This window comes from Pocillopora damicornis, chromosome 8 (assembly GCF_964200805.1).
Source record: "Pocillopora damicornis chromosome 8, jaPocDami1.2, whole genome shotgun sequence".
Lineage (NCBI taxonomy): Eukaryota > Metazoa > Cnidaria > Anthozoa > Scleractinia > Pocilloporidae > Pocillopora > Pocillopora damicornis.
Genome location: NC_142677.1, coordinates 22616638 through 22639734, shown reverse-complemented (window position 1 = coordinate 22639734; position 23097 = coordinate 22616638). Strand labels below are relative to the sequence as shown.

General features: G+C 39.3%; 2 protein-coding genes and 1 pseudogene across 6 annotated transcripts in view; 1 reads left to right on the top strand and 2 right to left on the bottom strand.

The window, feature by feature from the left end:
• The first annotated feature begins 859 nt into the window (after nucleotides 1-859).
• LOC113686603 (hemicentin-1) lies at nucleotides 860-11862 on the top strand. Of its 4 annotated transcripts, XM_089179905.1 has the most exons (18): nucleotides 942-1001; nucleotides 1267-1327; nucleotides 2589-2663; nucleotides 3259-3689; nucleotides 4163-4316; nucleotides 5044-5091; nucleotides 5372-5617; nucleotides 6078-6323; nucleotides 6437-6682; nucleotides 7076-7321; nucleotides 7725-7926; nucleotides 8034-8262; nucleotides 8534-8702; nucleotides 9145-9291; nucleotides 9427-9573; nucleotides 10048-10164; nucleotides 10449-10562; nucleotides 11392-11862. In XM_089179905.1, exons 3-18 carry the CDS (start codon nucleotides 2609-2611, stop codon nucleotides 11532-11534), a joined length of 2940 nt encoding a protein of 979 aa, XP_089036031.1. In that variant the 5' UTR covers nucleotides 942-1001; nucleotides 1267-1327; nucleotides 2589-2608; the 3' UTR covers nucleotides 11535-11862. The 4 variants fall into 4 exon arrangements, with proteins under 4 accessions (XP_089036030.1, XP_089036032.1, XP_089036033.1 ...); XM_089179904.1 differs by lacking the exon at nucleotides 1267-1327 and having other exon boundaries at nucleotides 860-1001; XM_089179907.1 differs by lacking the exon at nucleotides 5044-5091 and having other exon boundaries at nucleotides 867-1001.
• On the bottom strand, nucleotides 11673-15218 carry LOC149041832 (uncharacterized; annotated as a pseudogene). The gene is made up of 3 exons (XR_016179038.1): nucleotides 15190-15218; nucleotides 14915-15026; nucleotides 11673-14092 (listed from the first exon to the last, which is right to left on the bottom strand). The product of XR_016179038.1 is annotated as an uncharacterized LOC149041832 (transcript).
• A 5862-nt stretch (nucleotides 15219-21080) lies between these two features.
• The window catches only part of LOC113678898 (matrilin-1-like), a 16842-nt gene continuing 14825 nt past the window's right edge, over nucleotides 21081-23097 (bottom strand). Inside the window, exons 15-18 of the mRNA XM_089179902.1 lie at nucleotides 22848-22922; nucleotides 22102-22137; nucleotides 21478-21550; nucleotides 21081-21197 (exon numbers count right to left, since the gene is read on the bottom strand). Of these exons, the coding sequence (XP_089036028.1) occupies nucleotides 21498-21550; nucleotides 22102-22137; nucleotides 22848-22922 (164 nt within the window). The 3' untranslated portion in view covers nucleotides 21081-21197; nucleotides 21478-21497. The remainder of the gene's footprint in view (nucleotides 21198-21477; nucleotides 21551-22101; nucleotides 22138-22847; nucleotides 22923-23097) is intronic.

The window sequence follows — 23097 nt, the reverse complement described above, 5'->3', positions numbered from 1 at the left end:
CTACTATACCGTCCAGTTGCAGGACAGCGACCACTAATCAGAGCTGGCAACCCTGCCTGATTGGAGATTTCTTCCACGGCCTCTCTGGCCCTTAAGGCCAATTTACCTCGATGACGTAATTGCAACAAGGAGTCACTTTTTCGCCCTTTCCAGGTGACTCAAACGAAACGGGTAACCACGGCGAAATAAAGAATCTTTGGAACTAGGCAATGTTCTCCGTCAAGCGGAGGGACGCGAATACACCATTAAACCCTCAGGAGTAACTAACATCTAATTTCTCCTTACAATATCATCCCTGAATCAAACATTAAGGTTACCAACTAACAAAGGTCTTGATTGTTAAACAAATTCTCCTCGTCGGCACCCAAGGAAATGTATAGAGAACAGTAGGGAGAATATGTATACTGATGTTAGGGTTGAAGAAAATCAGAAAGTACAGAGAGGATAAAGGATCAAATGGCTGCCATTATCAGCTCTTGGGCGAAAAATCTGGAACAAAGAGAGTGTGCTTGCTGTCTCGGCCCAGTCACTAGTACAGATGATAACAGAAAGGAAAGGGCAAGGGACTTACTTTGCTACGGGTTTGGGGATGCGAATTTAAAAGCGCTTACGAAAATTAGGTTAAAAACTTAAACTTCTGACTGAAGACTGTTGGTGGCCCGGGGCGATTGGTAAGAACATTTAGCTCTTTGAAAAGGCAGCTATTACGAATTAAATCAAGCACGATCGTGCTCTTTAGAGGTTAATTTTTTTATCAACTTTAACTTTGTCACTTTCCCCCTCATGGCCAAACATAGACCCTCCACCCCCCACCCCCAACGGAAAGTGATCTTTGAGTGCTGATTTTTTTTCTGTCATCACCCTTTATTCATCTCCTACCTCGCCCAATCCATCAAACAATTTACTGTAAATGCAGTTTCCTCCGATGTTGTATTCAGGGGAATAAATACAGTGATAAACTCCTTACAGGTGAAAGATGACTTTAAGGATCCTTTTAAAAGGTAACTGAAATTTGCCCTTCGTCCAATGTTTTCTCTTACTTCAAAACTTGCTTCCATGAGAACAGCTTTCAACGATACGTGTTTGTCCATCGTTTTTGGATGATTCCGTGATGAGCCGTCACTGAAATCAACTTAATATCTCCTACCGCGTTTTATATAAGATATAACCTATCTCTGAATGTATCGAAAAAAATGTAGAAGAAATATCGATAAAGAATGAGAATTTAAGGGACTGTTGAAACAGAGACTTGTCCGAAATGTCTAGACTAAGCCGTCATTCTGGTTGGTCACGCTGTCTTCCCGAACAAAGGAAGGAAGGAGAAACGGTAAGTATTTAGCGACGAGCTCATATGAAGAATGTGATGAAGGGTGATTGTGATGTGGTACAAAAATAAAGTTAGTTTGATGGCTTTTAAAAAGAATAATGATCAGATGAACCCTGCTAAGGGAGTGTCGTTAGAACCGCATGACACTTTATTTTCTAAGTTAGTAATTAAGCTAAGGGTTTGATGACAGTTGGGTTACTTCAGATTTAGGTGTATAATTGAACATAGCACGATAATGGCAGACTTGTGGTAAGAATGTTCTTGATATAGAAAATCAATAATGGTCTGAAATAATTAGCTAAGGAATTGCCTAAGGAAATTGTGTGTGCGCGTTTGGGTTGGAACATCCTTTGACATTGCGTGATGTGTCATTCGGGCAGCAAATAGTGCGTGCGTGCGGGTGTAAATTACAGAAGTATTGATCGGCGTGTGATGGGAAACAGCTGTTAAAATCAAGTTGACAGTAAATAGCTTGGGATTTTAGTAAATCACGAATAAGTAATGTCAATCTTGGTTTTACGTAGTTTAGGCGTGTATAATCGCTATCTTGTAACAGAAGATTTGTGGACGATTGAATGTAGAAAGTTTGGATATTGCAAGTGTATGCATCGCAAACAAACGCAAAAAATCGGAAAGATACAGTCCTATTGATTGTCGAACTAGCGCTCCGCAGAGATTTCCCTTAACGCAGTGGATAATTCTGCATCACGAAGCAGCTGGAATTTATGATGAGGAGAGGGGGAGGGGTGGGGGAGTCAGAGTTACGAATTTCCGCGCGTCTTCTCTTATGTAGTTTACACCGCTGCTTTTTCTTGTGTATCAGCGGGCTCGCATTTACGTTACAAGAAAGACCGTCAAAGAAAGTTTCTCACATCGGAAAGTATTTAAACCATGCAGATTCTTCGCATTCACCTTTCCTCATATGATTTGTGTGTTATCAATTCATATTAAAAAAAAAAAAAGAGGGGGGGGGGAAAGGGGGGTCACAGGAACCTGACGGATGTGATTACTTAGGATTTGGCTACGTACTGCTCATTAAGATTGTAGATAAGTAAGACTTGGAGTTATCCCTCTTTCACAGCCTAATCTTTGGCGTAAGCTAAAAATGTTGCGACACTGCGTGAAATCTGAAAAACCTCCAAGCGCTCGAAAAATACCTTTCGAGTCGTCAGCTTGAACGGTTTGGCCGGTTGGTCCCATGTACAGGTCCGAAAAATGATAACCTTCCTTACACCAAAATGATTTGGTTCTTTTTTTACAGAGAAAAGTGACAGGTGCACCATGACTGACTTGTGGCTTTGGGCGTTTATGGCCATGATTCTTACACCATTGCACGGTAAAATAATTTTATACAAGAACGACTGACGTTCAGTTATATTGCCTCCTTGCACTATTTTTGTGGTTGAGTCAGTTGGTCTGTCAGTGGGTAGGTCCGTCGGTCGTTAGATTGGTGGGAAGGGTCGGATGGTATGGTGATATAGTCGATCAGTTGTTCAGACAATCAGGACGTAACTGCATAGCGATCAAAGAGTGAAATTCAAACTATCCTCATTCAGCTAGAATCCTATCGATATTAAATTAGCTACCTGAAACCGAGGAAACTGTCGTGTTTTTTTGAGGAGATTCGTAAAATTTGAAATTATTAACATTTTAATCTGGACTCCAGAGAGGGATTATAACAAGATGATGACATTGTGGAAATTAATTGTGTTATGTTGAATTGAACACCATACCTCCCTGATAACTAGCTATCGTACCCATTTATACTCCTGTGTTAGAGGCGCTGTGAAAATAAAATGTTTTGTTGGAGAACATACTGATCCCGAACCCAGACCCCTGAACCCGGAGCTCAGCGCTCTGACCATTGAGTAACCGCGTCTCCCGGTACTTCATTGAACATTTTTTTAATGTTTTGTATTACCTTTCATAAGCTTTTTCGCCTGACCCTTCAGTGGCACTAGACGTGGCTATCGTCATTGACCGCACGAGGAGCATAGGAGGAAACAACTATAAAAGGATGCTAACTTCCGTCGAGAAGTTCATCGGCAAGTTTGATGTTGGTGAAAATACAACTCACTTTGCAATTGTCACATTTGCCAGTTACGCTGAAATTCGCGTGAACCTCACTGATACAAAATACTACAGCCTGGAGGCTTGGAGGCAGCTCATTCAGGAAATGAAGAAAACAGACAAACTTGGCGCGCCCACACGAACTGATAGAGCCCTGAGGATGGTTTGTGAGAACGTTTTCGTCCCGGAAAATGGAGATCGTCCAGAATCTCCAAATGTCCTTATCCTTCTTACAGACGGAAATACACACAAGACGTCAGAGCCGTTCGATACCGCGATACAGGGATGCAAGGTAACTAAGTTACCTTAGTTAATGAGCTAAGTCTTTGTATTTATACCACTTCTCTGAGATGCGATATCAGAGGAAGAGAATGAGAGGATCTGGGAACAAAAGTAATCATGATGGGAGGAGTGGGGTGGAAAAAATTTCCCGCCATTATTTTTTTTTACATTTAGAAAACTACTTGGCGATGCGTAAATGTTCTGTTGTTCAATTCCCGCCGGCCCCCCCCCCCCCCCTTCCCCTCTAAAGTGTTTTGTTTCGTTCATATCATTCCGAATGCTTCGGATAAATTTACCCTCACATTTTGTGAGATAACAATCTCTTAATTCCCCCTCCCCGGGACGCTAAAAGCCAGATATCTCATCCAGAACTGACGATAAGGCCACTCTTTCCCCCCCCTTCCCCACCCCTACCCCTACCCCCACCCTGTTTGGGTAAAATCTCACATCATCTGAAATGTCTCATGTTTATTACCTCCAAAGGTAACAAATATCCATCGTGTTGCTGTTGGCATAGGTCCTAATATAAACCAATTGGAACTTGAAGCCATCACAGGTGACAAGAATAAAGTGATAATGGTGGACAGTTTCAAAAGTCTTCATAAGCACTTAGACAACATCAGCCAAATCGCTAATGGTAAGTCATTCCTCAGCTGTTCCTCAGCTGCACCATTACAGGAACCTGGGTACAGCAGTTTAGGAAATTCTGTTACTCATTTCGTCCCGGAAAATGGAGATCGTCCAGAATCTCCAAATTTCCTTATCCTTCTCACAGACCGAAATACACACAAGGCGTCGGAGCCGTTCGATACCGCGATCACTCAACCCCCATGCAAATCACATATTTTTGTAACCCTGGTGAAGAAGTAGTTAAGCCTTTTATTCCCAGAAGTGATTAGTATGTAACTTCTCCCAATAATATCCATATATTAACCTACACACAGGTAATAAGAATACTCAACTAATCAGTTGAAGGGTGTTATCTTGATCCAACACAAAATTCTCGTAACTAATTTACAAGAAGATGTGTTGCAGCTAGAGGGGAGAATTACGATTCAGATCTTGGGACCTAAAGGGTTAAATGAGAATGGTGACCTATCTGATTTTCAAGTTTCACGAGCTCTATACTCGGCAGTGTTCGGTTCCCTTGTTAATTTTTTTTTTTTATTATCGCGTCTGAAATTAGCAAACATCAAGGAGTCGATTATTAAACCCAAAGCAAACAAGGATAGCTTAGGTTGAAAAGGTTAGAAAATAATGGAAATTAAAAGTTGATTTACGCTCAATTTTTGAAGATGCACAAATCTTGACTTGACTCCAAAATGTTCCATTTGCTTTATATTTCTCTAAATGATTTTTTTTAGTCTCACCGAGTATCATCGCCAAGCCAACGGACAAAATTATTACCGAGGGTAAATTTGTAACGTCCTTCCATTGTGTTGCCACTGGGAACCCAACTCTAAAGATAACATGGACTAAAGATGGGAAGGCTGTGGGTGAAGGAGACACACTGAATTTTGAAACCAACAGAACTCAATCTGGGGAATACTAGTGTTCGGCAGAGAACGGAGTAAAAGCTGTTGTCAATGCCAGCGCCAATCTAGACGTCCAATGTTTGTGGTCCAATGCTTGACATCTTTTTACTAACTGGTTTGTTATTCACTTTTTCATGCTGTGTGTATTATATTTCAGTTCCACTAAGCTTTGCTTCGAGACCAACAAATCAAACTGTTATCGAGGGAACGAATACAACTTTCCATTGCACTGTCACTGGGAACCCAACTCCAACTATAACGTGGATAAAAGATGGAAAATTTGTGGCAGAAGGACACACTCTCAGCTTTGAAACCAATAGAAATGATTCCGGAAAATATTGGTGTCTGGCCACGAATGGACTTGGTGACACTATCAATACAACTGTAAATCTTGATGTACAATGTAAGTTTGGTAGAGAAACTAAGGAAAAGTGTTTCCTAAAAGAAACATCATAACAACACTAATGAAATACCTTAACTTAACATGAGTGTCCTTCCGGATATGCTAAAATCTCATCTATTTTAGTAACAGATAGAAAAGCAATATGAAGATCACATATTTATGTAACTCCGGTGAAGATGTTTATTTAAATAAGATTGGTGTCTTAAAATATCAAAATTATACCAAGGAAACACAAGCTTTATACACGGCAGTGTTCTGTTTCCTTGCTTATTTTTTGTTCATTATCCCTTCTCAAATTACCAAACGTCAAGGAGTCTAGTGTAAAGTCAAAACCAAACAACGTTGGTTAAGGTCGAAATAAAGAATTGATTATTTTGCGCTGAATTGTTGAAGATATACATGTTGCGCCTTAGTTATCAAATGTACGACTTGTTTTAGATTTCTCTTTTCACATTGTTAGACTCCCCGAGTATCATCCTCAAGCCAGAGGATAAGATTGTTACCGAGGGAAAATTGCTAACCTTCCAGTGTGCTGCCGCTGGAAATCCATCTCCGAAGATAACGTGGACTAAAGATGGAGTAACTATGGCTGAAGGAGACACACTGAGTTTTAAAACCAATAGAACTCAATCTGGAAAGTACTGGTGTTCTGCAGAGAATGGGGTGAAATCTGCTGTCAATGCTAGCGCCAATCTTGATGTCCAATGTAAGTACAAAACACAACATTACAGCAATTGTTACTTGTGGTCCAATACTTGACCTATTTTTACTAACTGTTTTGTTGTTCACTTTTTTCATGCTTTGTGTATTATATCTCAGTTCCACCAAGCTTTGATTCAAGACCAACAAATCAAACTGTTATTGAGGGAACGAATACAACTTTTCATTGCACTGCCACTGGGAAACCAACTCCAACTATAACGTGGATGAAAGATGGAAAAACTGTGGCTGAAGGACACACTCTCACATTTGAATCCAGCAGGAATGATTCTGGAAAATATTGGTGTTTGGCCACGAATGGACTTGGTGAAACTATCAATACAACTTTCAATCTAGATGTACAATGTAAGTTGGTAAAGAATCTAAGGAAAAGTGTTTCCTCAAAGAAATATCATAACAATACTAATGAGACATGTAGAAAAAAAGTACGATTGGTGCAACCTCACTGTCTTTCTTGATGTGCAAAGAAAGTCATCTGTCTTAGTAACAGGTAGAAAAGCAATATGCAGATCGCATCTCTATCTAACTCAGGTGAAGAAGTTTATTCAAGTAAGATTTAGAGCTTCATGCAAGCCAGTGTGCTGTTCCTTGATTATTTTTTTCATTATCCCTTCTTTAATTAACAAAAATCAAGGAATCAAGTATAACTTCAAAACCAAACAACGCTGGACAAGGTCATAACGATTAGAAAAGATTGCAAAGAAGTATTGTTTTAGATTTCTATTTTCACATTTTTAGACCCCCCGAGTATAATCCTCAAGCCACCGGACAAGATTGTTGCTGAAGGAGACATGCTAACCTTCCAGTGCGCTGCCACTGGGAACCCAACTCCAAAGATGACGTGGACTAAAGATGGGAAAACCGTGGCTGAAGGAGACACACTGAGTTTTAGAACAAACAGAACTCAATCTGGAAAATACTGGTGTTCGGCAGAGAATGGAGTGAAGCCTTTTGTAAATGCTAGCGCTGATCTTGATGTCCAGTGTAAGTACTTTACCATTATACCAGACATGAACTACAAATCGTGTCACAAAACTTTTTTTTTAAGGTTCATTAATGACACCCATGTAAACGAGCGGAAATTCTGTCCATTGCTCATACTATTCCTAACCCGTACGGGGCTCGTAATAATACTGCGCATGTCGCAAAATATCCGCACGTATTATATGTTAAACTATCGAATAAGGTGTAAGTATCGCATCGCGTCGATTCACGTTACGTCAAACAAATCAGATCACATCTAACCAACATAACAACATCACATCACTTTCTATGTCATCACACCAAAACTCATATCGTTAAATCAAATGACAACAATTCACCACTCTATGCACTAATCTTGCAACTTATAATCTTATTCTCGATCTTTTGCTTATAAATCTTATAGCTCCTGCAACTTCTCCGCCGAAACCTTGTAAAGAACATCTCGATATCGCCGTCATAATTGACTCCTCGGATAGAATAAGTCCTGCAGGTTACGATTTAGTACGGAAATATTTAATTCGACTGGCTGATAGACTTCAGATCTCTGGAGCAGGAACGCATATGGCGATCCTCCTTTACAGCTGGGAGGCACACACTTGGCACAGGTGTGTGGAGGCTCTTTCTCAAAGATATTTACTCTATAGTTTGTGGCTATCTTACTCCTGGAATAAAGATACGTGTTGCAAGTGAAATGGTTCTCTCATATTTCCAGATTTAGTGATAACCAAACAATTTCTGCGGTGAAGTCTAAAGCTAACAGCCTGCCGCACATTCGAGGAGGTTCAAGAACAGATAGAGCCCTGGAACTAGCAGCGCAAGATCTTTTTGGCTGGGAAGATAATGGCGACAGACCAGATAAACCAAATGTATTGATTGTGCTTACACATGGAACTACATACGAAGGAAACAAGCCTCTCGCTCGGGTAGTTCCTCCTTTAGATGTGAGTAAATGTCATGTTCTAATTGTTATCTTGGTTGTGTTAAATTGCGCTTGTGCAATTCGATAAAAAGTCAAGCAAGGGGAAGCACGGGTGACCAGGTCTCCATTGGCTTTAGTTTTGCATGTGATCGGTTGGGAAAATCATGCAAGTTTTCAAGAGCAGTCACAGAACGCAGCAAAGCAAAAGCAATATGTAATTCTATTTGTAATAAGCAAACTTGGTTGTAAAAGTCATCACTGTCGTTTGTAAAATGTATATCTGTATAACGCAGGAGGCCAAAGTGAGAAGGATTGTCGTTGGAGCTGGATATGGATTCCGTGAGCATGAACTTGGAAAAATCGCCAGCAATTCTAGCTATGTTCTAAAAGTTTTTGGAGTCAACGAGATGTTCTCCAAACTAGAGAATGTGATAAATCTGGCTTGCGACGAGCAAGATATTGGTAAGTTTGGCAGACGCTGACTTTGAGAAAAGAAAACATAGAAAAAGGTGTAATTAATGCGTTTTAACGAAAAAAAAAAGACAAGATAATGCGGGGCCCAGGGGGTTGAGGGGGTTGAAGGTCCTAGTCTATTAAGGTGATCTTTCCTTAAACTTCCAATCCTACACGTAGCAATCGTCAAATTCGACTTGGCTGTAAATGTTCTGCCATGGATCAGGACATAGTGTGATGATCTTCAATCGCCTAGTTTCTCTTCCGCCTCAAAACTTGGCAAGAACACAAAGCGATAAACTTGATTTGTTCATATCAGTACTTCTCACAACTCGTCGGACAGACCCTTCAAAACTGCTCATCAGTGGTGTGATTTCTTAGATCTCCACGACTATTCCTTATAGTTTTAAGAGCTCTAGTCCTGGTAGCTCATAGACTTAGTTCATCATAGGTGATTGCAGTGAATGGGGATCCTACGGAGCCTGTAGTAAGACTTGTGGTGGCGGAGTCCAAGTTCGCACAAGGACTTGTCCGGAAAACAGTCTTAATTTGAGGAAACAAAAGAAACATTGCAATGACGAGCTCTGTCCAGGACAAAGTATGTACCATTGGTTTATCGTTTGAAAGTTATTTAAAGTCAGTCTCTTTCTCTGTTTTCTTAATACTAACTACTTTGTGTGTGTGTGTGTGTGTGTGGTTTTTTTTTTACTTTTTTCATCGTCTACTTTTAAAGAACTGTGCGAGGATAAGGAGGAAAATTGTCCAATTAGGGCTGCCTCAGGAGACTGTTGGAAAACAGCTCAACCGTCGGATACGTTTTACGTGGGTAAGAGGTTTCCTCTGTGGGACATCTGCCCTAAGAGCTGTCGACGATGTCATGGTGAGCAAATTGCGTTTAACTGATACAAAATGTTTGGATTTGTATGGCTGTCTTACTTTCAAAAATCTGAATTTTTTGTGCTAGCTGGACAATTAGAAGTAACAGCCAGCGGTACTTTCTGAGAAGAAATACTTTACACTACCTTCCGGTTGCACAATTTGTTTATGGTTTCTAAAGTCGGAGCGGCCTTACAGGAGATGATAAAATAAAAACTCACAAAAATATTGAACAGAGTTCTGATACAAAATTATCAGCCTAAGTAGAGACTCATTTATTTTCTAAGCCTTCAAAGTTTAGGATAATGACGCCAACTATTTAATTTTCCATCCAGAAGATCTTATATTTTTCTTTTTCTCGCGTTACTGGCTATAGCGCTCTTGTTTTCATTTAGAAAATTTGCTCGTTGTAGGGCGTAACGTTAAAATGAGAGGTTGTTCTGAAAAAGGTAATCAGTTTTTCCCTTTTTCTCTCTAGTGGATCCATGTCAAGATAGCGATCCTTATGTTTGTCCTTGGTGGTCACAAGCAAGAGAAAACAAAAGGAAATGCAGGTTCATTTTCCCATCAGGAGGCCGAATAGCAACACTAAAAGGTTAGTGTAGGTATTTTTCTGCCACGCTCAATCAACTCTTGCTTGATTTAAGCAATCCATGATCTACTGGTGTCTCCAGGGAGCTGGACTCTCGTGATTCCTCACCCCAGGATATGCCGTGAAATGATTCTTTATCTGTATCTGTCTTGGGCCGCTCTGCCAAAGACATCTCTTAAAGGTATCTTCCTTCTCATCAACCGTCGCAATTAAATGTAATTTAGTTCTGCGTTTTTGACACTCAATCAAAAGCGCTCCAACGTAATTCTAAATACAATCTTATCCAGAGATGTGCCAGAGGAGCTGTCGTCAGTGTCCAGCTACAGGAGATTGCAAGGATGCATTTCCCAGATGCTACTCTTTTGTTCGTTTGAGAGGATGCCGCCATCGCCGAGTAAAACGTAGGTATTTAGATAAAAAAAAAAAAAGGCGAGTAAATTTGTGGGCCATGATCATAGAAGAGGATCCACGACAGGAAATTATTACTTGAACAGGGGGGCATAAACCGACAGTTATTAAAAATTTTCTCAATCAGTTTAGATTAAAGCTTACTAGCTCTGGTTGATTCTCTTAGTTGCCGCTTCTCGACGAAGGACCATAAAGCGTAAAAATGTTACTTGTGACTTTGAGAACTCAGGAAAGGTTTTGACAGGGAAACATTGAAACGAAGTTAACATCACCTTTATTATCTCGGTAGAAAAATCTCTTACCGATTACCAAGACGCTGCGGAAAAAATCTCCGTGTATCTATTCAGCTAAAATCCCTTCGATAAAATCCCAACAAAGCCATTAAAATGCTTGTCGTGCGACGATGAATTAGCTCCTGCGGTTAGTCGGTCTGCGGTTGACTTGTAGAGCCAGCTAGCTAAGACCGAACAGGCTGATCTTAGAGTGGCAGGCTCTACAGCAAGTATAGCAGCTAGAGTCTTGTAACTACGACTGCGCGGCTAACTTCACTCGCTGCATAGCGTCTACGTTTTTCCTTCAGTTTTCCTATCGAGCCTTTTTCTACCGCTCGTGAGCTAGAGTTTCAGCTCTGACCTTTAGGTGGTACGATCAATGGAGAAGAATTCCCAGAACTCAAAGTATGCTCGGGTTATCTTTTTAAATGTGGAAATAGAAAAGAAACCTTAAATTTTGCCTCTGAATGTGGTTTAAAATGCAAGGGTGGTAGAGCTAAAACAAATTTATCTCGATTGATAATCGCCCTAAACAATCTTTATCCTTCAGAGAACTGCCCTAAGAGCTGCGGTTTGTGTGGTGGTGGTAGTCCTGCTGGGGATTTTGGCAATGATAATGTTTGGCCAAATATTCATGGAAACCGTCATCCTGGTAACGTTGTACATGGTAAAGTGTACCCATGGGGACGTTGAAACATTGATTGAAATTGAACCACAAGAAACAGCAAGAAAATATCAGTTGATATTCCCTGGGAAACGGTTATCTGCTGTGATTTTCAAGGTTCTACTGATATCCGTTTGAAAGATTACTAGAAGAACCAAACGATGAAATACTCCATTTCATAATGTTTATTTTAGTTGTTTACTCCTTACCGATCAACTTGAAAATATCTTGCGCGCACATGAATACCGTAAGAGGAATTAATTGTGAAGTTAATAAAAGACATTTGTTTTGTTTTTACGAATGAGGAGTAAAAGGATATCACCATTGTCGCTAAAAAGATGATACATTTTTGTGCTATGTTTGTTTGGTAGATTTTTCATCTTAAGGTAAATGTAAATTGCAGTGGATAAACAGACCGAGTTTGTAGGAAAGAAAGGGAGGTTATCAAAGGTAGAAGAATGCATAGGTTAGAGTTGGACGATTTAGAAGGGGGAAGATGGGGGGTTGGAGGGGTTGGAGTTTAATCCACATTTAAAGCGATTGGCTAAGCGAGTGGGTAAGCGAGGTATCGGTTGGTAAGTTGGTCTGTCGGTCAGTCAGTCACTCGGTAGTGGAACCAGTCAGATACTTGATAACGATACACCTTTGCCAATCCAAGTAAATTAGAATGGATTAATAGAGATGGCAAGTTTTGAGCCTCGCTATCCGATGCAGAAACAAGTTTATGACTCGTCTCGAACTTGGGACATCTCTTACGAATCGAACCTTAGATCTTCATATTTTTCCAGTCCGATAGTCAACCCCTGTAACATAGAATCTGTCGGTAACCTTTACTTACTTCAATTCAAGGAAGAGACCTATCCCCCCATTATATGTCAACCCTTTAACCCTTGTTAGTGATTGACAACTAATTTCTCCCTACAGCATCACAACTGAATCAAACATTAAGGTCAAAATAATAGAGAATACGATTGCAGACTTATGAAGCTCTTGATTGCTAAATATATTCTCCTTATCAGTTTTATATGAAATGTATGGAGAATGGTTTGGAGAATGTGCAGGCTAATTTAAGAATGTAAAGATTTAAAAGGAAAATAGATCCGCAATGGTGACCCGCTAGCGAATGCGGCCGTAGAAAAATCCGTCTTTTTAATGTAAATTGTACTTCTGCTTGGTATCTTTGTAACCATTTTTTTGCCTTCATTTCATTACCTGTCAGATGAAAGTTCCTATCACATGACCGTATGGCCCGCACGCGCAATGCCATGGAAACCATAATGAATGGTAACTTGTGTAGGGTCGGGTGGGTTGACGTGAGCCGGTCTGACTCGAAGAAAAAAAAAAGAAAAGCTTTGCTTTGGGTTGAAATAAAGTTAAGAAATTTTCAGCTCATAATGGTCATATGATAAAATGCTTATTGACTCAGATTGATCGGGCGAGACGGGAAAATATTTGGCTCTCGGTCATGACGCACGGATTTCGGTCCGTAGGTTATGACCTCGAGCCGCATATTTTTCCGTCCGACCCTCTCGGTCAATAAGTACTTGTGCTTTTCGAGCATGTAGGAGAATGCTGGAGCACTCTGTGCCGTGTCACCAATCTTCGTACAAAACTTTGACTTGATCTGGAAGATTGTTGGAGTCCAACCACTGCCAGGCGTAATACTCTGATTGAGGAAGTTTGCGGCGACTTTTCGAGAAGTAAACATATTTATAGTCTTTGCCTTTCTTCTGCCATTGAAGCCAGAGCTTGTCCAGAAACGAATGATGTAAAATACTTCAGGGGCGTTGGCAGATGTCGTCGACTCGAGCATCGTTCCACCGATGAACTCGTGAATTTCATAATGATAAACATAGCGTATTGTTTCCTCAAATTTGAAGAACTCTTCTACTGGCTGAGCTAAAGTTCTCTTCACGTGATGCGTGCTACCGGTCAAGCATTCGTAGGAGAAAACTCTTTTCAAACACCCTCCCCCTACGGATCTCAGCAGTTGCCATCTATCCTTACTAAAAGGCCCAGTTTCAACGCAGAAGTCAGCGAATGGGTTCCCATCTCCACCCAGTCCATGATCCCCTGGGTTCCAGATGTCTTCGTCACCAGACTCTCTCCACCAGTGACAAGCAACTTGGCTCCAGTCCCAGTAGGGAATAGTCACCTGGCAATCTATTCTACGGAGAAGGTTTTCAAATGTGACCAGCCACCATCTATGCCACGGAAGGAAGATGAATGGAGTTTGGTGAAGAAGTTGGTGGGAGGTATTTGTATGATAAGCGACGACTTTTTCAAAGCTACGTCGGAAGAGAGCATGATTAGAAGCCATTTTGTATGTGCGAAGAAAGTGGCGTCTTGAGTTAATGTCCATTTTAGTGAATTCCTTCCTAACGCGATAACAGTTCATAAGCTTGCCATCCCGGCATTCACAGCGTTCTTCGCATTTGTTCAACACGTACCTTCCTTCCTCGCAAGCGGTTGCATTTGCTTTGCTGAATCGTTCACTATCAGTGATATTTTCTTGAGAACTGGAGCTTGTAAGGTTAAATAATACGAGAACCACGAGGAAACATATCTGGACCATAATCATTCTGCACTGCCAAGAAAAGGACAAAATCAATCATAACCCAAACAAATGTTAAATATATTAAATACTGCTGCGATCGAATTCTCGGGTTTTTCTTCAGGCGGCTTTTACAACTTTCAGTACAGTTTTATTTCGCTAATACGCTGAACATTAAAGCAAAACGCACCGACTAGTAAGTGAATATGGACATTTTCCCTATGCGAGAGTTATCCCTGATTGGCATCACAATTTTTCAGCAGTAGACAGTACAACTAAACAAATCCTCGGACCTTGCCGTTTACGATCTGTAAACACCGTCGTAGGCACCCATTATAAGATGATCTCTAAGTATCCATTTTCCATGATCGACATGAGTAAACAATTTGAAGTTATGAAATAACTGAGATGCTGTAGCGCCCTGATTGGTCAAAAACCGATCGTTTATTGCGCCGGTAAACCCATAGAGGATTGAAACATTTTCCTGTATTTTTTTAAGCCTATTTTATAAAAGTAACACACCTCGAAATAGCCCACGCGCGGTGCTGGAAGAACACGCAAAAAAGTTTTCAAAATCTCCGGCTCGAGATTTTCAAACCTTTCTCGTGTTCTCCCAACATCCCGCGTAAGTTATTAGGAGTGTAGAGAACCACTTTGATCAATTTATTTTAAATAAGTGATAACGATTCAGAAAAACTAAGATGAAAATAAGGTGAGAAGTAGATAATTTTTCATTTTTGCTTAAAACTGTTTTGCGCCTCAAGTGATACACGTTTCGATGTCATAATATTAGATAAAAATCAACCTACAAAGGCTTAGTAGCATGTTGACGCAAATAATTCTTATGACTCGTACCTTTGTAATGGCACAGAAAGTCTTTGAGTTGTATTTTCAAAAATATCCTGTGAGGAGAGATGTTAAACACTCGATGCTGGATACAAATTTCGCTCCTGACCAATGATCCAACGCAACCCTGAAATGAAATGTAATTAGTTTACTCACTTTAATTTACAAAATTTTTTTAGGTCTACACTGAAAAAATATTTCGCTGTTAAGATTATTACTTAGTAACAAAGTGCGATGAATTCATAAAGAGATAACAGTGGACCTATCAGCGGCTGCAAAACTAACCTAAACCAAAGAAGGATGGATGCCTTCTTTGTTAATGGTGTACGCTCCGGGAATCCAAAATGGTCGACTCCTACACTGTAAAATAAAAAGAGGCAAATTGAGCCCTAATGTCTCGAGGGCTAATTTTGCCCTTTCAACCAAAACAGGTAAAAAGGGTACCATTTAGACCCCTTCAACCTCTGAATTAGCCCCGATAATTCTCAATCTTTTGAAAATTTCTCTCAATTTGGTCCTTCTAAGAACCAAATGGGAGCTGCTGATTTTGTCCCAACAAGGTATAAAAAGCTAGGCCGCACTATGCAAACGCTCTGAATAGGGGAAACCTAGTGTCTGATTTTAACTCGCTAAAAATTACCGAATTATTAATGTTGCAACTAGTAACGTTTTCTTAAACACAGAGAAACCCCTTACCTAAAGAAGTTGTCTTGCTCAGTTTGCGTACTGTTCTGTCTTAAGATGCACAAGTCCAAATAATTGAATTTCCCTACATAAATCAATTAAAAAGTTCTGCACAAACTCACATATCAGCCTACGTGATCAGAGTGACACGAAGGTGATATTTGTATAAGTATAAGTTAAAACATGACTTATTTTGACTTGTACAATAAAAATAGATGTCATATTGGCCACTTTTGACAACAGATCAAGAATAGGTTAAATACTGACAAGCTCAATTTATTTTTCCTCATTTCCTTTTTCTAACTTTCTCGATATAAATTTATTTGGTAACGAACATTATAACACATGAATATGGGGAGTAGGTTTCTAAAGAAACTGTGGTGCTGCGTCGGTGGGAGAGTATCACTGGGTAATTTAGTGTTATCAACTGAATTTCAAGTCTTGTTTCTTTTCAGCTGAAACTTTACATTCTACTATGAGTGGACACGTGTGGTGACAGGAGACAAAAGGTACCATGTAATATATACTAGGGTAACGAATGCTAAATTAAAAACCAACAACAAAAGTAAAACCAGCAGCAGTCAAGGATTTAAACTAAAGGAAATAAAAGGCAGCAAAAAAAGATAGAGGGTTCTACCTCGTGAGGATTCAAACCTCACTCTATTGTATTTCACTATCAAATGCTCTACCTTTTTGTTTTTGATAAAACAATAATAGTAAAAAAAAAAGGTTTCAAACCCCAAAGGTTCTAGATTCATTTCGGTTGTCGGCTGTAACCATCAGAGGACTGTGTCTGCATTCAACCAGGGAGTGTACTTTCTCTTTCTCCTGCTTCATTGACATTCAAAGCTAAAGTACTTAAAAAAAAATAGTTGTAGACGACCTAAAACACTTGGTTCCTTCACATAACAAAAGTAATGGGCGATTGAAGCCTATGGAGCTAAGCAATCTACATTGAATTTTTCTATCAAATGCTCTACCTGAGCTGAGAAAATTAGATAGTCTGTCCAGTCTTTTGAGGATTCAAACCTAACTGATTGAATTTTGCTATCAATTGCTCTACCGGGCTAAGCAGAAAAAAATTGTGGGTCGTCTCTTGTGAGGAGTCAAACCTCACTCTATAGAATTTTGCCGTCATATGCTCTACTAGAGCTAAGCAGATCGACTCTTGTGAGGATTCAAACCTTCCTGTATTAAATTTCACTTTCAAATACCGTACCAGCCTAGTAGGAAAAGATAGTGAGTCGTTTCTTGTGAGGATTCAAACTTCATCCTATTGAATTTTGTTGTCAAAGTCTCTACCAGAACTAGGCAGAAATAAAATGTGGCCGTCTCTTATGAGGATTCAAACCTCACTCTATTGAAATTTGCTATCAATTACTCTACCAGAGCTAAGAAGAAATAAATAGTGTGTCCTACCTTGTGGGAGAAGTTAGAGATTCAAAATACACGACTCGACGGAACAATCATCCACAGGTTTAAACTATTCTAAAATAACACGAGTTTCTTGAACAGAGATGAGAGGTGTAGCATTAATGAAGATGCTATGGTCAAACCTGATATTTTTCACGAGAAACATATCAGGAAGAGCTTCAGAAAATCTTGGATCTCTTTAAAAAAAACTCTGTGAGCAGCAACTTAACTAACATGATAATCAAGCTCTCATCCTGAACGGTGCTGAACGATTGGCAGAAAGTTCCACTTAATTGTATCGATGTTATCAGGTTTCAAAACAGTAAGCGAAAGGAAAAAAAGGAACACGTCTTCATACCGAAAAATATGTTCCTAAAGTGATCCTAGTTTCCCTATAACAATCTTATCCTTTCCACTGATTACCAACTCTGACTTGACTCTCTATTTATAGAGTTACTCGATATGGAGGTTTGCACGCGTTGATACAGACAAGGTATCATTTTTCCGCTTTCTATTTGTCGTAAACACCACGCAGCACTTGTGAATAGCAAATTAATAGTTGTACGATACAGAGAAGGCCATGAAGTGTGTTTCATGAGATGTTTGAAGATAGATTACTCGGTTCGAAGTCATTACTCGGATATCAACAAGCTTATCATGGAGGTGTGCACAAGTGCACTCCGTTGAGAGCGCTTACCTCGTTTAACACTTTAACTCCCATGAGTGACCAAGACAGAATGACTCCTTACAATATCAATACAATGTCAACCAGATACGTGATGAGAATAAAGAAAAATATCATTTTGGGGATGATAAGTTGATCCAATATTAAACTTTCTGAACTAACACTAAAAGAATTGTATGATTGACAGTAAGAAACTTGATCGGGGAGTTAAAGGGTTAAAACTGTGAATCTCCTTTCCATTTGCACAATGAATCAATTGGAAGGCCAAAATATAGTATAACTATAAGAAGATCTCTCCTGAGACGAGAAACTCAAAGTACATGAAAAACTAGTCAGTCGTGAATTAAATCAAACACACAATCTTTTGTAATTTCTGATATATGGGAGTCTTTTATTGAGATGACAGATGCGGCTTAACCAAAGACCCTTTGTTTTCCACCCTCATTGCACCCCCCCCCCCCTATAAGCATCGCTTTTCCTCCTCCAGACTCATCCAAAGTATAACAAAAGGGGAACTTGCTGACTTGCAGAATAAATCAATTAAAGGCCAACATATCTAGTATAACTATAAGGAGATCTCTCCTGAGACGAGAAACTCAAAGTACATGAAAAACAAGTCAGTCGTGAATTAAATCAAACACACAGTCTTTTGTAGTTCCTGATATACGGGAGTGTTTTATTGAGATGACAGTGCGGCTTGACCAAAGACCCCTTTGTTTTCCACCCACTCAAGCCACTAATGCATGACTCCGCTTTAGGGGATACGTAAACTGAATGAGAAAATGAACTCTTGTTTTGCTCGATTTTCGAATTCCCAAAGCCTTCAAGCTCCTGTTTTGCTCAATTTCTTCAAATTAACAACGAAAAAACTTGAAAAACGGCTGTGTTTACAGGTGATATAAAACACTCTTACTGTGGTGAACAACTTGCTGAACACAGACATAGAACTTTAATTCTTTCTTTATAGGTTATTATCGGTTATTATAGGTTATATTAAGACCTGCGACGTTGAAACTAACTGCTGAAAATTGCCGCACAAAAGTGAAAAAATGCGAGGTGATGCAGGCAAAACGGAATTAGCTTTGAATGAGGACGATCAAAATTTCCTAGAAACTTGTAGTCGTCAGCTAAGAATGTGTTTGAATGTTTGGAAGAATTATACATTAAGTCTCCCGCTCGCATGAACCGCGACTAAAAACAAATACAATTGATTTGAAAAAGCGTTTAATTTTATTTTTTCAAAACCACAAGTTTAACGTGATCAAGATACGTGATGTTTGTCGTCCCACGAGATGCTTTTTTCAAAATTACTGGCTTCAACGAAACGTTCCAATACACAAGTGGCTATTTTGGGCATAAGTCGCCGATTCAAACGGTAAAATGCCCTCTTTCCAAAGAAAAATTTCCTCTGAGTTTTCACGATGCGTTTTCTAGATACTTGACGCTTCTGTCGAAATATGTTTTCTAAATTTAAGCGTCGTGTTTTGTTCCCTACATGTAATTCACATAATCAGATTTATTACCAGAGCGTCATGGAAATGTTTTCAGGAAAAATACTACTATAGTAGATGAAAATATCACACGAGGACGAGTGCTGAATCTGACTTGTTTTTAGCGTGGCCCGGATTTTCCTATCTCTGTCCATGGGCACAGTAACCCTTTCGTGAAGTTTCGTGAGTTTTAATTTTATTTATGTAGGTACAGCATTTTCAAGCCGCGACGTCGGTCAGTAATTTAAGAACAAACAACACCACATAATCCCCGACAAATGCTATACGTTTTGGTTGTTGTTCTCCACTGGGTGAAGGGGAGAAGATACAATGCAATCGTTTACTTTTCACTTTCCTGTGCGACTCAAACAAAAGTTTCATAAAAGCAACGTTTACATTTTAAAATTAATAATCGACTTCTAAAGCGATTGAATCTTTGGCATTCTGTCATTCACTTATCTCAAGTGTGAAGCATGCAGCAGTTTTTATGCAAAAATGAGTGTTATTCAACGAGCTTCTGACTTTGTCTCTTGTGTCTTATAAGCGGTTGAAGTCGTCTACATATTCATAGTTATTCATGCACTGACCATGGTAGCTGTTAGATCTAAAGCGCTTGCCATTTATTTTTTTTTTAATTTTGTGTTTATCTATTTTTTCTTTCATTTCTCATACCTCTTCGTTTGTTTGTTTGTTTTTTTTTGTAGGTCTGTTCTCATTTATTTTGTCAATTGCACCTTTTTTTTGCATAATTTTCATACCGCAGCTAAGTACGCAGTTCTCCTATTCATAAAGCCGGTTTCTAATTACCTTTTTCAAGTCAGTTTACCTAAAGTTACGCTTGGCATACTTCTCTGTCAGGAAGTTTTCTTCAACTTCAAAGTTACTCGCTTTTGCAGTTGGATATAAGACGTCATCAATATGATTAATTTTCCGTTTGGCTTTGTTCGTATTCAATTTTTGTTTGTATTTATCTAACTTAGTTATCTTAACTTTTACTTATCTTTCATAAAGATTCTGAGTTGAAATGATAACTCTTTCGCTATTGTAGTGACTACTATGGAGTATCTTGGTTTTACAATACTCAATCAATCTCAAGGATTTCTAGCTTCTCTTACAATGTGTGAACGAAATTTGATGATCACTAAGAAACACTTCTTAATCAAAATTCCCGTTGAAGAAATGTTTGAAAATCGGAGAGAGGTTTAATGGAGGAAGTAAACTTTCTAAGTAGTCTAGTGACGTCCATGGATTGGCAATAGTCGAAATAGCGCTCTACCTTAATCGCAAAGTCTGTGTGTCTATGCATGTTTCTGACTTACTTAAAAAAAAAAAACCTTTCAAAACTGAAGCGCCACAGGCACCTTAAGGAAAATTTCTCCCCCGTGACCGGGGCCCCTTATGCAACGTTGGAACCTTATCCTGTGGTTGTTATTTTATAGCTTGAAAGGTAAGTTACATTCATTTAAACCGGCTGAGTTTTCTCCGTTCCATATCAAAGAGTCTCAAAGGGGGAAACTTGAAAATGTAAATCTTAGGGAGAGCTTAGGTGGGTTGGCAATTTCAAGGAATTTTGAATTATGAAGTTTAGTGATTGTTAAGAACGTAAGAACGTTACTTTTAGTTGAGGAAAGTGATACTTTTAAGAAGTTTTGGTTTTTAAGGATGTGCCCTTTTTAAAAACATGTCTTATATTAATTAATGAACAAATTACTGATCAGGTGACGATAAACGCGCGTTGAGGCACGAAAGTTGAAACTTCGAATACTTAGTGGTTGTTGACGTTATTCAAAAATAAGCCGAATAAGTTTGGAATGTCCGATTAATTTTTATCTATAAGTTTATACAGGGGAAAATCAGTCCCAGAGCTTAAATGGTGAGCATCCAGAGATTACAGACGGCACACTCTTAATTTCAGTGTTTATTTGCTATCCCTGCCTACAATACTGAGCCATGACGTATCTTCTATTCCATTCGTTCTCCTTTTTTCAGCCGGCGTAATAATTATTGGAAAACCAGAAACCTAAAAGTTAAAAAAGTCAGTAACTAAAAGTCAGTAGATTTTTTTTAACATTTTAAGCAGAAGTATATTAACAGTAAGAAGTAGAAAAAGAAATCTGTTATTAAACACCTTCCTTGATCGTTTGACAATTGTATTCTGCGACCAGCCCCAGATGCGGGGAATCAATGGCAATCGTAGATTTTACCATTTGCACCTCTGTAAAGTGAATGTGATGGGATCTGACGGCAGAACCCCTCACTGGCTAAAGGTAAGTATGATTAAATAAAAACTGTAAAATCACCTCAGCTTAGTGCCACGTTTTTATCGACGTCCCCAGCCAGGGCGGCCACCATAGCCACCGCCGCCTCCACTCCCTGAATGAAAGGAAGAATAACACAATGGTTTTTTTGCGCCTATGAGAACTTTTACCCAATCTGAGCACGGTATCCAATTGAAAAGAACAACGCACAGAAACATAGTTAGGTGTGTAGCTGCTCACATCCCTCTTCGTTTCCGTGATAGTTTAACCCTTAACACGCTAACATCGGGAGGCATATTCTCCACATTTTTCTCAACTCTATTTTTATGGTATGAACAAGGAAAATTTGATCTGTAAAACGTTCAAGAACCTCTTCAGTTATCGATCATCTCATTTATTCTAACGACTTCAATGTTGATTCAGAGGTGGTACTCTGAGGAGAAATTAGTTGGCAGTCATTCCCAGGGATTTTAAACCCTAGGTGGCATTTAAGGAAGAGTAAGAGAGTTGAACATTGACGACAAGATAGGCAAAGAAATTCTTCTCCCACACTTAAATATCAATAAATTGTCTGAGATTGAAAGCACAGTTATTGCAAGGCGATCTCTACTCTTTAGTGCATATCATAAAACTCAAGGATTATAAAAGAGAGGAAAGAATATTAACCTCCGCTGCAAAGGCCACAACTCTTCTTGCATTTGGCTGAAAAAATAAATGGTTGAGTAACTGATCAATCTTTGAAATAAGACAAAATGATCATGTTCATCATCAAATAAGACGAGTGAAGTGATGCTAGATAAGACAAACGAGGTAAACTTGATTGAAATATCTCCATCAGTGTGGCTGTTCGAAGTATGGAAAGCATTAAACACCCGACGAATTTCTTTTGGGAGCAGGTATACCTCGTCTTGTTACACTCGTCTGTTAAGTAATAACTGTCCAAGCGTAATTTACAATTTCCAACATCTCTGACGACTTAACGTTAGTCTTTTTTTACCAGCCGGGTTCAGATCCCATGTCCGAGGCGAGTGCTTTTCTGGTAATATGCAAGAAATAAGATTTGACTTTTATGTAAGTCAGTGAGATTTCAGCAGGAAATGAATGCGACTGAAGCCTTTCGCTGTTGGCACTTGACGTAAAGTTATAACACTGGAGCAGGCTTTATCTTAAACATGGTGAAGTATTAACGCCTTAATAAATTGCAGTGGTTTAAGCAACCGCACCCAGCCTTTTCTCTCGCACCTGAAACGCACGAAGAGCTTTATAGCTTTAAATTCGATGACAGTGATGTTCGATATGGATTTTTTCGTCAAGAAGCTATATGCTTCTTCTTGGCCAGGCTACTTATAAACTGCAATAAGCAATTGATCCTTAATAAGATGGATGACTCGAATAAAAGTCACACTGCTTACCTCTCACAAAATAATTACCGCAGCCCGGCCATTTAACCTTAATCCGACAGTAATAGACGTTGAAATCCTGACATGCTAAAAGATTGCAATTGAAAGAAGCCCAAACGTTAAGAAGAAAGGCTGACCATAACTCTACTACGTCTCACATCAACTCTTTCGATTCTTAGCGGGTCTAAATTTTTGCTCAAGACGTGTTGGCCCATTGCCAGAGGGTGGGGATTGGTACATGTCCGTCTTCGTGTCTGAACCC

Bases quoted from the DNA above. Each gene is read 5' to 3' on its own strand.
- LOC113686603 (XM_089179904.1), top strand. From the start codon at position 977: ATGACTTTAAGGATCCTTTTAAAAG. The intron at 4,317-5,043 runs GTAAGTCATTCC...GATTTTTTTTAG, and splicing joins CATCAGCCAAATCGCTAATG to TCTCACCGAGTATCATCGCC. The intron at 7,322-7,724 runs GTAAGTACTTTA...TAAATCTTATAG, and splicing joins CGCTGATCTTGATGTCCAGT to CTCCTGCAACTTCTCCGCCG.